The 13,762-nt window shown below is 40.1% G+C and overlaps 1 protein-coding gene across 2 annotated transcripts in view; it reads left to right on the top strand.

Moving 5' to 3' along the window:
• The window catches only part of mylk4b (myosin light chain kinase family, member 4b), a 54,566-nt gene that overhangs the window by 23,373 nt on the left and 17,431 nt on the right, over positions 1-13,762 (top strand). For both annotated transcript variants that reach the window (XM_080886214.1, XM_080886213.1), the window contains exon 2: positions 4,098-4,350. In XM_080886214.1, coding sequence (XP_080742340.1) covers positions 4,186-4,350 — 165 coding nt within the window. In that variant the 5' untranslated portion in view covers positions 4,098-4,185. The remainder of the gene's footprint in view (positions 1-4,097; positions 4,351-13,762) is intronic.

Here is a 13,762-nt window from a genome sequence, read left to right as displayed (position 1 = left end):
ACAGCGTGACGTGAAAAAATGCACATACCTTTGACGTTGCGCGGCGAACTCTGTATTCCTCGTCCACACATAAACGCAAAAAAGGAGTTTTAAAAAATCTCCGTTTTCGGTGACTCCAAACGCCGTTTACGTGTGGACGAAACAGCTGCGTTTTTCAAAAATACACGTGTAGGTGCGGACGTAGCGTAAAAGAGTTAGTAGTTTATTTTCTTACTACCTGTAATTTATTGCAGATTACTTGTATTTGCTTAATTGTTTACTAAATATCTGAGGTGTGAAATAAACGCAATGGAGCAAAATATGGGTGTGTGTGGTTGGAGGATGTGTTTGTACATTTTTCTTGTAAAACAAAGGGGGGCCTAGCAGAAAATGTTTGGGAACCACTGTCCTAAAGTATGTTGTTCCACTAAGGTTATTTATGAATGGCCCTGTTAGTGCTTTACAGTGACGGGAAACTTTATTACTCCGGCAGCATTTGTGCTGTGGCAATCATTTGAGAAGGCATAAAAGACAGGGAGGAGTGTTTTATTGCCACCTGTTGCTACTGTCTTTCATTGTGTCCCTCACTGTGATTCGTTTCAGTGTCTCCAGCTTGTACTTTGTAAAATTAACCTGTTACAATAAACCTACAGCTGTGTATAGACACAGAGTTTGGCAACAATCCCTAACACAAAGATATAGTTTCACCTGAAAAACACCTCATTTCTGTCTCCTCCTGCTAGTATTGGTATCATACATATATTAAAACTATGGACAGTTAATCTGAAAAGATTTTTCAGATCTATAGCTTGGGTTTCAAAGGCAGGTTTGGACATTGATGTCTCCTGTTATTACTGTACCCTTGTGGCCAACTTGGCATCATAGGGGGTTTTGAAAGATGCCAACAGTTTTCTGGTGCTCATCTAAACATACACTTGAGGCTTCAAACAGTCCCAAGGGTCTTCATGATTCATTGCTACTTTAAGAGTTATGAGACACATGCAGTTTGTCCTGTCGGTTACATGGAAGGATTAGGATGGAGAAGACAGATAGGAACCCCCCTGCCATTTTATAGAGAGGGATTACTAAATGCCGCCAAGCTAAGCAAACATACACAAACTACAGCAGTGCTTGGACATGCTCACTGCCAGGGGGTACATGAAACAGCCGCATCCACAATGCCTTTATGTAATGGGCGGCTGAAACAACAACCGGAATGAGTCAAAGCGACCACAATGGAAAGCAAACTAATCAGTTTTAATTCCTGTCCACCTGGCAACAAGCCTTTTGATAGCTCATGCCTCCTAATGGTTTTACCAAGTGAGGTTTTTTCCATATCTGGTGATAGCGCGCCCCTTGACCTTCACCCTGCACTACAGAGAACCCAAAATAAAGCCCTATAAAACAAACGACCGAAGGGTCAGCCTGTCTGACAGAGCAAACAGGACAGGCAAGGGCTGTGGGCCGTCTCAGCACCAGCTGACAGTCAAAACAGGCCCTCTTCAAGATAGATTTGAAGCCACAGGAAGGGCAGTTGGCAGTGTGTCTCACAGTGAGTGGCAGAAATAGTTCTTAGCTTTTAGGCTTGCATTCAATTAGTAATATGTAGGGTTAGGGTTAGCCACATGGACTCCCCAACAACTTGTTTTTAAGCATCACTCAAGGATAAAATAGGATGAAATTTGTAAAAGGAAGTCATGGTTTACTGACAAATAAAGTGGTGGACATGTTTTCTTTTGCCATATGCACTGTGTGTGGTCACACCTGATTAAAAAGTCATTGTGAAAGCTGGTTCCATGAATCAGTATTATGAAGGAATTTTTCTGTATTCAGCTAAGCAGGAACAAAGTCTCCCTTTCCTTCCGTTCAGGATGTTTTAAATACTTCTTATTTTTAAAAAAGAGCTGCAGACATCTTTATTTACATATTATGTTTTCATTGATTCATCACATGTGAGTCTTTTCTTTCTTTCTCCTTGACTGAGTTTAAGTAAAGTACTAATAATGTCAGGTCACGGGACATTTTGACAATTCAAATACTTTGCTGCCTATAAATAGAGTGAGCTCCAAAAAACTATGAAGCCAGATATGCCTTGTGGCAGCCAGAGGCATAGCTTGTAAATAATTGCACTTTATAGGATGTTGGTTTTGAGAAGCGCCTCAGCAAAAGGCTGCAGGTACAGGATGTTGTCCATTGTTTGCATGAACTGCAGTTATGCTTTGTGTTCCACCTGCTAACTGCCATCCTCATCACGAGTAGATAAATAGAGTCATTTAGTCAAATAAGTGCAATGCAGTTATTTTTTGCCTCTAACTGTTAATGATCGTTTGCAAATTAGTATTCACACAAATGTTCTACGACGTGTCTCATTGAAAGTTCTTGGAGAAGGGAGTACAACTTACAAGTGCACTTTAAAAGTGACATGTTATTTTCCTGCGATTCTACATATGCAAACTTTGTTCAAACATTTTCACACTTTCATCTACCTCTAAGTTTAAATGATCAATTTACCACAAACCAATTCAAAGGTGAACAGAAATAAAAGAAAACAATTATACAGTTTAAATATATCCCCACTATTAACAAATCACCAAATGTAAAAAAAAGAAAAAAGAAAAAAAAAGGCCAATATAAGAAGCAGTGACAGGTGCATCCATGGCCACTCTGTTGGTTCACTGAAGCTGAAATCCTACCCCGAGAAAGCCTCTGATGCTGAGGAACAGCTCTGGCTGTTACACACAGGTTGCATTAGAGGCTTATGCACCATGCTGAAACTGCAGCCACTCTCTGGCCTCTGTAATTGTCAAGAAGAGCTGGAACATTTACACTCTAGAGGTATAAATATCCCCAGTGATCTTCCATGACTTCCCTAGAGGCTCAACAGGTAGAGCACAGCAGAAAGCCAGCTGTCGCTAGCAGGCGTCAGAGTGGATTTCTCCACCACATCATCAGTCATCTCATTTGGATCTGACATACTGCTTCACACTGGAGGCCTGGATCAAAGCGTATGGGATGTACAGCTATTTCAACAGTGTAGATTAGAGCGAGCAAGAGTATATTGCTAATACTAAGGTATCAATCCTTTTGATATTACATGTGGCATTACTACAGGGAAAGCAATTTTCAAATCACTGAACAGAACTGCTGTCTGTCAGTTTATATTTACATGATCTCTGCATCATAAGTTTTCAGTTATCTAGAGTCACAGTGGCAACGTTTTGTCTGCACCTTGGCTCAGTTCTAATTCTGAATTTCTTTTTAATCATATTCCCTGATGGATGATTTTAACATGATATTCTAAACGTCCAAAGTGGAAGCAAAGGCTTCAGATTGATTTTTTTTTCCTGCTACATTACTTTAGATGAAAAGTGTTCAAACAATTTGAAGCCATAAAAATACTAATAAAGGAAAAGACAGAGTATTGTGTGTAAAGTATTTAAAAGGCAGTGCAAATAGCCTGGATTTCAGTTGTGTGATTGTGCATTTGCGCATGTGTTTTATGTGCTTCTGTCTGTCAGCTGCCCTTCAGGAAAAAAAACCCATTGCCTGTTGATGAATGATTTGCGGATCCAGTAACTCATATCAGGGGGCATCAGGGAGAACAGGCATTTTAATATTTTACATATCTCAGAGCCGCCATTAGCAAACCAGTCACAAAAGCCTGTTTGCATGGTTCTGCCAGAGGTTTCTTCCTGTTAAAAGGGAGGTTTTCCTTCCCACTGTTACCAAGTGCTTGCTCAAAAGGGGGTCGTGTGTTGGGGCTTTCTCTGCTTTATTCTGTGGTCTTATTCTTGCATCATAAGGTTGCTTGAGGTGACTGTTGTTGTGGTTTGGACCTATATAAATACAATTTAATTTAATTGAACTATAATTTTACCTGTATGTGGTTTCAAATTAGATTTTCATTGATGTTTGTCTCTCAGGAGGTGGTGAAGAATGAGATCCAGGTTATTATTGTCTTTACTTTACAATATAATGAACTCTAAGATGACTGCTGTTGTGATTTAAAGCTATACAAATATAAACTGAACTGAATCTTTTTGTGTTGATTTCTAAGACTAATGATTCTAACAGCAGATTTTATCGAGTGGGTTCATGATTGGTTGTCATAATTTCAGGTCGGACAAGAAGACTCCCTGTAACGAGTCCCTTTCTGCTAATAAAAATGGAAAACCTCCCCCATCAGCTGTACCACCACCGATACCCATGTCTCCCATTGTTGAAAAGATGGAGGGACTGAAGGCCATCCGCAACCGCAGCAACAGCCTCCGCCTGGGCCGCCTGGCCTTCTACCGACACCTGGAGAAGGTGGAGACCATGCGCTGTTTCTGGGAGCTCAAACATGTGGAGCTGGAGGGAAGAAACCAACAGGTAATATGCACTCATTCTACACTCCTCGCTGTTATTGTTCACACATTACACTGAGGTTTGTGATCGGGTGAATCACTGATCTGGATTTGGATCACTCAGTGTTGTTTTATTCAACACTAATCGGCTTAGGTAAAAGGTTCTCTATTCACTCCTGACTCAACTGACAATTAAATATCAGCTTCTCAGACACTATTCTAGTTCACAGCGCCTCATAGAAAGCGTAGCATTCATTGACTGGGGTTGGCATGCAAGAGGCCTTGACAGGTGAAGTACAGCAAGCTCACTAGAGGGCGCTGCAGGTCTATTTAATTTTTTTATTGCTCACTTGAACCTCCTCAACTCTGCCCGTCTATCATACAGTACATAAAACCACACACTGAAATGAATTTGGCTCTTCACAGGATACAGCTCCAGTTGCCACAAGATGGCAGCCCTGGACTGCTTTGCTCTGCTTATTTAGAAAGTGGATACATACTTCTAGGATTGATCGCTTTATGAATATGAGCTACAGTCAATGTCCATACGCTTGCTTCTAAGTCAATCTTAGTTTGTCAAAATTATTTTTTAACTTTAATAACTTGTTATGGTAACACTTTATAATAACTACACACTATAAAGCATTATTAACGTATTAGTAAATGCTTCATTCATTATTTACAAAGCAGCCTTTTTAAAAAGCGGCAGACTGTTGTGTGTGCCACTGAGGCAAGTGGTTGAAGTCCACATGTAAAGAGATGATTTGTGTTTATTTACATTGTAAAGCACTAAAATGCAAGAGTCCTCCTCCCTCCATCATTTGTCTATTCCAGCTGTGTGCTAAACTCTTTTAGATGCTGAAAAGAGGCTACACCAGTGCATTACACAAGCAAGAGGACAGACAACACAGACGAGGGGTAAAATGTGAAAAATTAGTGTGCCAGGACAACTTATAACTAATAAAATGTAAAAGAATAATAACAAAAATGCACCAGGGAGAGAAAGAAGGATCATGAAGTACAGGTGAACTCAATAAGACTCTAACAGGGGCATCAAAAAGAATGAGGGAAAACAATAAAAACACTGAAAATCAGCTCAGCTCAGTAAGGCAAATATAGAAGGAACACAGTAGGCACGACAAAAAAGAGTAAGAGTAAGAAACAATGAACTAAGACGTTATGACAGAAGCCCAGGCTGTGAGAACTGCATGGCAATTTTGGGCAAGACTAACAGAGTATAGAAAATCTGATAATGTACACTAACTAATGATGCCTGCTATATTTTATATGTCACATTTTAAATCTTAGTTGGCAATTTGGTGATAATGGCAACTTTATTGCTGCCAGTTTTTGCTTTTCTCAGGAGAATATTATTACACACACACGCGCGCGCACACGCAGGCCTAAAATGGCTTTTATGTTTGTACCAGCGTACTTTTTGGAGCCAGTTTAAAGGTAATAAATGACAAATTAAGAATACACTATACCTGTGGTGGAATAGAATCTACACACAACAATGCTCCACAAAACACTGTCTCTTAGGAACAACTATATGTTGTCGTAATATCGCAGGCTAGTTTCCAGATCCACCAGCATCGTTACCTAATGCTGACCCTTCTGCCCCTGATCTGTTTGTGCAGAGGTTCTCCTCATATTCCCACTGGGGAATGTTTGTCCTCCCAGGGTTCCTGCTCAGCAACATTTATGACCACTTAACCCCCCACCCCCAACTGTTGTTGCTTGTTAAATCAAGCTTGCCTTAGAGTGCTGCAGTGAAGAATCTTCAATATTATGTGAACACCTGTAAAGTCCTTTGTCTTTTTGAAAAGGTCTATTCTACACTTTTGTCAAACTGATAAAGTAAGTTTTGACAAAGAGGACAAGAAAAAGTCTCAATATCTCTTAAAGAAACATTTAGAAGCACCAAAGTAAAATATTCTTAAGAAAAAGCTGAAAACATGAAAACAGCAAAATAAAACTTTACACAAAAAAACAAACATTAACATGTTCCACTATCACTGTACAACTGACCAGATCTATAAAGACAACTCTATAAAGATAGGCAAGCATGAGAAGTCTTTTGTCTTTCTTTCTCCTCTTTTCAAAGTGAAATTAGGGGGCGATCGTGGCTCAAGTGTTGGCAGTTCGTCTTGTAATCGGAAGGTTGCCAGTTCGAGCCCCGGCTCGGACAATCTCGGTCGTTGTTTTCTTGGGCAAGACACTTCACCTACCGCCTAGTGGTGATTGCCAGAGGGCCCGATGGTGCAATATGGCAGCCTCGCTTCTGTCAGTCTGCCCCAGAGCAGCTACAACTGTAGCTTGCCTCCACCAGTGTGTGAATGAATAGTGGAATTGTAAAGTGCTCTGACAGTCTTGAAAAGCGCTATATAATGCAATCCATTATTATATTATTAATATAAATTCAGAATTTTACACATTAAATAAGTGTACCCTTACTGCTTCCTGAAGAATTAAAATCATAAATAGCAGCCAGGTGCTGATAATAAAATACACACGGTTGACTGATCAACAGCGAGTGCGAGCAGCGCTATAAAATTCTTGGCAGTTTGCTGAAGCATTCAGGTGTGTTAACACAATGCTACAGTCTTTGCAGGAGTTCACATCCCAGCAACTTCACTCAAAGTCAGCAAAAAACACAGGAGCTAAATCTCAAAATCTCTCTGCAGGCAGATGGGCAATCCCCCGAGTGGAGCGCGCACCAAACTCTGCTGCACCATAAAACCGCCTTTAGTGTGTTATGTTCAAGTTCATTACAGTAAAATAACAAAGAGTCAGAACAATTCAGTTCCTTCCCATTTTTATTTATAACGGCAAATCACAACAACAGTCACCTCAAAGTGCTTTACACGGTAAGGTAAAGACCCTGAAATTATACAGAGAGATATTATTGTAGGGTACAAACATGCGTGGTTTGTTTGGAAGGGTTGCCTGGAGACAGCCTCTTCTCTCTAAAAAAAACACGGTAACATGGCCTAGGTTTGCAAAGTTGTATCTGAACAAACCACAAGACTTCAGAAACAATGTCCTTTGGATAAATAAGACCAAAGTAGAAATGTCTGACCATAACGCAGAGTGACACCAAACAGCAGGACAAACACCTCGTGCTAACTGTCAAGCCTTAATGGTGGGGCTTTTTAGCAGTAACGGGACCAGAGCACCTTGCCGTCAAGAAAATTACCATAAACTCATCTGTATACCAAAGTATTCTAGAGTCAGTTGTGAGGTGTTGCTTTTCTGACAACTGAAACTTTGTCACAACTGGTCATACGACAGAACAAGGTTCCTATGCACGGCAGCAAATCAGCAGCAGAAGGACTGAAAAAGGAAAACCTCAAGATGTTGCGATGGCCCGGTCAAAGTCCAGACCTCAATCTGACTGAAATGGTGTAGTTGAACCTTAAGGGAGCTGTGCATAAACAAATAATAAAGTGATACGGAGAAGTTATTGTTGCTAAATGTGGTGATCCAAGCTAGTAAACACACTTTTCATAGGACTACGTAGAGTTCCATACAAATATTCCTTTTTACGTGACCTCCAATAATTAATACACAATATTACCTTAAAAAGAAGGTCCCCTTTTCCCCGTCTTTGACTCACTATGGACACCATACTGCACTTACAAAGACTTCAGCTTCAGCTCTTGTTTTAATGTCACCTGTGCTGTTGAAGAGAATGCAAATTTAGCAGCACTCAGTTGCAAGTGTTTGTTTCCAGTCATGCATGCTTGTGTAACTGTTTGCCATGAGGTGTGTCTGCAGTGATGCATGCACTTGTCTTTGCCTATATGTGAGGCTTAAGTAGGAAAAAGCGGCTGCCTGGGAGGCAGACTAAAGAGGGCTGAAACATGTATGAAGTGCTGTGTCTGAAGTTAAAGGATACCACAGGGGTCTCACTGACATGCCTGCAGCAGCAGGGACAGCAGCAGGCATCTGATTCTGCGTACAGCAACGACACCCTGAACCCTACACCACCTGTCCCCTTCTCGTCTCAGAGACAGCGTGTTCTCTCCTTTTAGGTCCTGTGGTGGGAGGTAGGGAGGAAGCCGGGTGGAGGGTGAATGGGTGGCTGGGTGGGCGGGTGGCTCGACTCCACAGAAACCCTGTCCTCTTCTGATACCGCTGCAAGCAAACGATTTAGCATTACATGATACAGGAGCCTAGCTATTTCATAAATAAGGCCTGCTGCCTCTTCCCTTGTCAACATCTTGTTGCCAGCCACCCAAGCCAGCAAAGAGCCTGAAATAAGACGGACAGCCCGTGCAGGCAGACAGCGGGGACAGGAAGAGGAAGAGGAAGGCTTCCATCATGGAGAACTTCCTAAGGGATAAAGATCTTTGGATCTTAGGCAGTGTGTGTCTGGTGGCCACTTTTCTGTGGCGACGGCTGTGGAAATTATTCTCCACAAAGAAGAGAAGAAAGACTACATCATCTTCAGATGCAGAGGTAACAGAGTGAGACAGTAGTTTAGGTCAATGCAGCTGTGCTACATCTGCACAGGTGAATATGGGAGCATGCATGAGGGTCACTCAATCTAAACAGCACAAGTGTAAACAGTAAGAAATATAGAAATGGGGAAATCTGGCATCGCTCATGTTGGGGAATATGTTAGAGCCTGACAAGCTGCAGCTCTCTATTAAGCAGAAATTAAGTAACGGATGTTGTCACATTATCACTCAGAGGGATGCTGTCTTGATGCCAGAGTGATGCAATCTGATTCTGAGATTCTGTTTGTTAGTGGTGATTGTTGCTTTGACCACGTCTGTCCTGTAAGAGAAATTCTTATATCAATTAACCTCCAGGTAAAATAAAAGTGAAATGAAAAAGAGAAACAAATTAGTTTTAATGATGATTCGAATAAACACCACAGTAATTAATGTGTATTAGTTTTTGCACAAACTGATTTTCTGGACTTTCAGATGATTGGCAAAATTTCTGTTAATAATAAAATAACAGATTCTGTTTAATAATGTGCAGCACTGGCACCTATATGGATGATCTGAAGTGAGAAGGCCTCCATGCTAAAAGAGCACACATGCACACACTTTGGTGGCTTGTGATAGCAGAAGCCATTGGCACTGCGTGCAGGTATTTTGATTATCATATCTTTGCAATGAAGATCCTAAAATATCTCAGCTCAGCTATGCTGGTGTTATCTGTTGGTAGTGTCTGATTTCACTCCAAGAAGAAGAGTTGTGTTTCTGATCATGTGAACGTGGTCCGCTGACTTGACTGATGAGGTCCGTTTTATAGACGGTAACTGTAAAGTGGCAGTAAGACTAATCAGCTCAGTTATCTCTGGCATCACTGACATTTTTCATCTGCACTGAGGTTGAACTGCTGACGCCCAGTCAACATGCTGCTTTAATGAAACCCAACAACAACAATAGTATTGAGGCATGTGAAGCCACATTTCATGCCTCTGAAGGCAACGTGTGAGTGTCAGTGGAAAACATAACGTCATCATACATGCGTCAAACACATGTCACCAGGAGTGACATCTATATTGATATCCAACTGCACTTAACTCCACCACTCCATGCAGACAAGCCTATGCCCTCCACACTTAAGCATACTGTGTCCAGTAAGCCGGTTTATTATGTTAACATAATCCAGCAGGAAGTAAATGTGACCCACTCCCCATAAAGCTGGGTGCTGTGGTGCTTCGGCAGTTAATGTCTGTCAGTATCAGCTTAATCGTTTTATTGCTCTGTCTTCTTCTCCTCACACTGATCGACTACCGTTAGATTTATAGCTCTGCTTATCATTTCTACTACTGTCACAGCAACTTTCAGGGTTTTTAAAGTGATTCGTAGCCTGTAGGTGCAGCGGGTTAATCCTGTTTAAAAGAAATCTGTCCACGGTGTTAAAGCAAGACAGCCCTCTGCAGAATCGAAAATATCACTGCACACCTGAATGACATTCAAGCTGTAGGAAAAGCCTTTGTTAAAACAAACTCCACTTCATGGTTTTTTCTAAACGATTGCAATGGTCCATTCATGCCAAAGTTCACTAATTTAAATGCAATGCTTGTCTTTAACGTTGTGTTTGCACAAAAAAACAGCCAGCAGAACAAAATAATAAATAATAAAATAATAGCTACTTAACAGGGTGTATCAAAAAGAATCATGTGATTTCAAAAGGCAAAACTAAAAGTAATGGACAGAAGCTTGCGGTCAATTTTAAAACAAATGGCTGAATGTGACGTTTTACATCCAAAACACTGTTCTCAAGTCATCGTGTCCCACTCTGGATGCACGGCATATGTCCATACTACAGCCAAACTCATCTCATACTTCTGCAAGCAAGTCTGGAGTCACTGCAGCCACCGCTACTTACCCACAACCACGTGAAACTCATGACTCCTTTCTCGCGGTTCGTGATTCGATCGTTACCGGTGAACCCGATTAAAGACTTTAAATGTTGGAGGATTCTTTTTCATAGACTCTATATTAAGTGTACAGTGTGTAAAATGTCACCACCATATGTCAGTAGATTGCTGATTGCAGTAAGTTATGTTTTCTTACTGTGAAAGATCCACGACAGACTCGACCACTCGTTCATGCTTTCAGCATACTTTTATTAACTGCGGTTGCTGTTGCACACAACTCGGCTATAGCTCTGCAGATCACTGCCAGACACACACCAACAACCACAACAGTCAGTAAGCATAGACGCTAAACGCGAGGCGTGATTGTGGATACTTTTGGAGTTCGATACAAGTAAATGAGTCAATGAATTTCACCTTTGTCCAATAACACTGATACTAAGGACATCAAGAACATTTCTGTTGGTAAGCACTTCTATTTTTGCTGCTGTGTTTTAAGTGGTCGCTTAGTTTAAGAATAAACTCATGCATGATGTAAGAATGTAATCAAACTGTGTGATTTTTGTGACATTCGACAGAGCAATGCTGGAGGAGGAGAAAGACAGAATGAGAAAGAGATGATGAAAATATACATGTACACATGTTCAATCAAGATATATATAGTTTGAAAGTGCAATCTGTGATCTTTAAATTAAAAGTAACTTATGAGACATATGACACCAGGACAGCTGTGATAGTACTCAGGATGGTCACATTTCTCATCCTGTTAACATTTTGTCACCTCATTGTCAGATCTTGCTGTCACTTACAGACAGGTGTGCGTAACTAAGCAAGAGATGCACGTACAGTCTTTTGCATTCTATTTAACATTAAAGGACTAGTGTTGGGACTGAAATGGGGAAAAAGCCTTAATCTTGTCTTCAACTGGAGTGTGGAAAAAAGCCTGTTTAACATAACTTTTTTCTTTTGTTAAATTTTCTATTAAACAACAGTGTGAGAGCATGAGACACAAAGAGGAAGGCTGTTCACACACCACAAACTGAAGAGTCACCACACTGGCAATGTTTTGTTTCCCTTCTCTTGCATCATTGATAAAACAAAATTGCCTCAGCAGGGAGGCATTTAATTGTTTTAATTAAGTCAAAGTGTTCAAATGTGTACATTTATGTAACTCAGCTCTTTTGTCATACTGACTGCCACAAAGACTCAAGGTAGTTTTACACTACAAGCCCCATTCTCTCAAACAGTGAGTCCAGGGATCAGCTTTTATGGGTTTAATGTCTTAAAAGCAAATTTCAGCTACAATATGCTTGGCTAATGCAATTATGAAATTCCAAATGAATTTGTATAAATATTGGTGTTACAGATCAGTTGTAGCTGATATAATAGGCAAATAAGTTAAATAATTACCATGACTTTCATGCATCCATCCATCCTCTTCCGGTTATCCAATTCAGGATCACCGGGGAGGCTGGAGCCAATCAAATCCAGTATTGTAAGTTTACAATCAAAACCAGTCATCTGAATTTGATAAGATAATTTGAACCGTGGGTTTTTGTATGAGGCTTGTGAAGAGTAAACTGCAGCTTGTGTTAATACATGTGAGTATGACTAATGTGAGAAGGGTTTCTCCAGCTTCAGATTCTCACACTCACATAGCTCAGATAAAATTAGCACACATGCAAATACATGAGGGATAGAGAAGAGCCCATAATGGTTTGAGTCTCACAGTCATGACACAATGAAAAAACACAAAGAAAGACATTCAGAACCGAGAGCCGCCTTGTTTTATAGGCTTAATTGTCTAAACTGAGCAAAACTACTTTTAGAAATAATGTAGATTCATTTTTTTAGACTAATGACTTTTATATTGAAAAAGATATTTTCACATTATGCCATGTGCAAGCTGGGAAACAGTTATATTTGGTGGATACATAGTCACATGTTTTTCTTTTACTGCACTATTGCCCTGTATCCTAAAACCAAAAACAGGCTGTTTAAAAAGCTGTTTTCTGTTAAACAGGTGTTGGGTATAAAATGGGTTTTGGTGAAACATACCCGTCCTTTTAATTCTTATTTTCTACTCAGAAGTAGACTTTTCCCCCCAGTTGTTTACTTTTCATTGTCAACAAACACAAATAAATATACACGGGCAAAGCTGTGTGTCAATGCAGAGCTCCAAAAGGAGTAATTTCCGTATCCTTTTTCTTTCCTGTTGTATCGCTCTAACACAATGATGATCACTGTATTTCTTTTTTTATTCCTTTTACCTTTTATATTTAAATGTTGAGAAATTTCAAGGTTTATGGTGTTATCATCAAAAAATGGTGCTGATGTGTTAAACAATTTTAGGTTTAAATTTCTTTAGCGTCACTATCAGTAGATGGTAATATTGTTGGTATGTACATAGAAGTGTGAGTTTATTGTACTTTGAAGTTTGAAGTGGAGAAATCTAATTATTCTTCATCTGGTTATCAAAAAGAGTTTTCTCCATGAAGGCTAGGTAGTAAGCAAATTGTTTCAGTACTATGTATTTACTTTATGTGGGCTGACCCACATGTTTATTTTGTTGGAAACACTCACTAGTTCATATTTGGCACAGTCACAACTACCAGAGCCATCTGAAAGATCTTTGGCAAGTGTTCTCATAGAGTGTATATTATTGATGCTAACTGCTTATTAATGCTAAGTGACAGACTGAACAAATACAGACTTTAACTCACCAGAACCGAAGCCCAGACGTCCTCAGCGATCTGTATACGACAGCAGGCTGTATTTTTCTAAAATAATGCTACAAAAAGCTTCGAAATGCACCATCATTGACATTTTAGCAAAGAGGTTCAGTACAGTGACTTGATCGGATCAGTGGTGGACTGTTAGCACTGCAGTCTCGTTAAGAAAGCTTTGCTGTGCCTGCATGGGTTTGCAGATCTCCAGTAAATATCATTGAGATGTGATGTACAGTGTGCAGAAAACTTTCATTGATTCATGCCAAAAATATACAGTACTGAACAAAAGACTTGAGGCAGACCACACAGAGACGGGAACAAAATCACTTAGAAAGAAATCACATAATAGCCTAATTTGTTAT

Source organism: Rhamphochromis sp. 'chilingali' (genome assembly GCF_963969265.1).
Source record: "Rhamphochromis sp. 'chilingali' genome assembly, chromosome: 7".
In the NCBI taxonomy this organism is placed as follows: domain Eukaryota; kingdom Metazoa; phylum Chordata; class Actinopteri; order Cichliformes; family Cichlidae; genus Rhamphochromis; species Rhamphochromis sp. 'chilingali'.
This window is presented reverse-complemented; position numbering and strand designations above follow the sequence as displayed.